At 43.9% G+C, this 1,327-nt stretch overlaps 1 protein-coding gene across 1 annotated transcript in view; it reads right to left on the bottom strand.

The window, feature by feature from the left end:
• The window catches only part of sfxn2 (sideroflexin 2), a 6,389-nt gene continuing 5,062 nt past the window's right edge, over positions 1 to 1,327 (bottom strand). Inside the window, exons 10-11 of the mRNA XM_030774305.1 lie at positions 1,255 to 1,302; positions 1 to 373 (exon numbers count right to left, since the gene is read on the bottom strand). Of these exons, the coding sequence (XP_030630165.1) occupies positions 274 to 373; positions 1,255 to 1,302 (148 nt within the window). The 3' untranslated portion in view covers positions 1 to 273. The remainder of the gene's footprint in view (positions 374 to 1,254; positions 1,303 to 1,327) is intronic.

Below are 1,327 nucleotides of genomic sequence, written 5' to 3'. Positions count from 1 at the left end.
CATGCTAAAAAAAAAAAAAAAAAAAGTTTCCCCTCAAATATCAATGCCATTGCTACAATGATTCTCTCAAAACATTTGAACAAAAAAAAAATACAAAGAAAAACATAAGAAACAAAACCAAAAAAAAAAAAGACAAGTTGTTAGCGCACTGTGTGTGCCTCCCACCAAACTCCTATTGGACAAGTCCTCCTAGTGAGACCCACGATTGGCCCACGGTTGACAAGGTGGGCGTGTCCCTGTTGCTATAAAGGCAATTCAGAGAGAGAGGACAGCTCATAAGCCCTTGTTGAAGTAGACATAGCTGACGCGGTCTCCGTACTGGGAGATGATGGAATCTCGTAGTTCAGGCTCCAATTTGGACACAGCCATGGAACTGGAAACCAACACAAAAAAAATCAGCACTCCCATTAAGGTCAGACAGGATAGAAATGAATTGCCCTCCGTGACCCGATTTACAATGACTTGTCTTCATTTAGATTCGCTCCCTCCCTTTTTACACGTATCCATTTTACACTTTCTGTCTTTCTGTGTGTTGTGAGGCTCTTTGAGCTCTGATTGCTGAGTGAACACTGGTGAGCCAATCAGGTTCAGTCGTACTCTGTGTTTTTTGATTGGTCGGTGATACCTGAGGCTTTTGGTCTGTGTGAGAACTCAAACTGGGGCCACAGAGAGAACAGGAAGCTTTTACAGTTTAGCTAACGCCCACAGAGGCAACACACAGCCTTGTGGGTAATGACCTCAGCCTGACCCTACACACAATCCAAACCCAGATCTAAACCTGAACACTAGTTACGAACACCTGAACACCGTGTGTGAAAATGCAGCGAGCGCAGGACAGATGAATATTTGAGATTTTCGCTGGTTCATAACCCCTGGGTCTGATCCCGGGGCTCCAGTCATCCGAAGATTAATGTCATTACTCGGAGGAAAACAACCCGACCTGCCTCACGTCTAGCACTTTTGGACAACATCTGACTAGACAACCCACTGCCAATAACAACATTAGATTTACACATTTACACAAACACGCTCACAGCTGGGTAACTGATAAACCATTCCTGTACATGAGAATGCCAAAGATATACTGAATGTGTGTGTGTGTGTGTGTGTGTGTTTGGATAGAAATGTGGAGCACTGATAACTCAGCCATCTGTACAAAGTCCTGTAGTGTGTGTGTGTGTGTGTGTGTGTGTGTGTGTGTGTGTGTGTAAGTATCAGCAGAGGGGCATGTGTGTGGATGTATTTTTTTTTTACCATTGTTGTGGGAACAGGGAACAGGCTGCAGGCACCATGAAGATTAAACTGTCAAACAGAAATGAAAAGATCA

This window comes from Chanos chanos, chromosome 5 (genome assembly GCF_902362185.1).
Source record: "Chanos chanos chromosome 5, fChaCha1.1, whole genome shotgun sequence".
Classification (NCBI taxonomy): Eukaryota; Metazoa; Chordata; class Actinopteri; order Gonorynchiformes; family Chanidae; genus Chanos; species Chanos chanos.
Note: the sequence above shows the minus strand (reverse complement) of the source record. Positions and strands in the feature narration are given on the sequence as shown.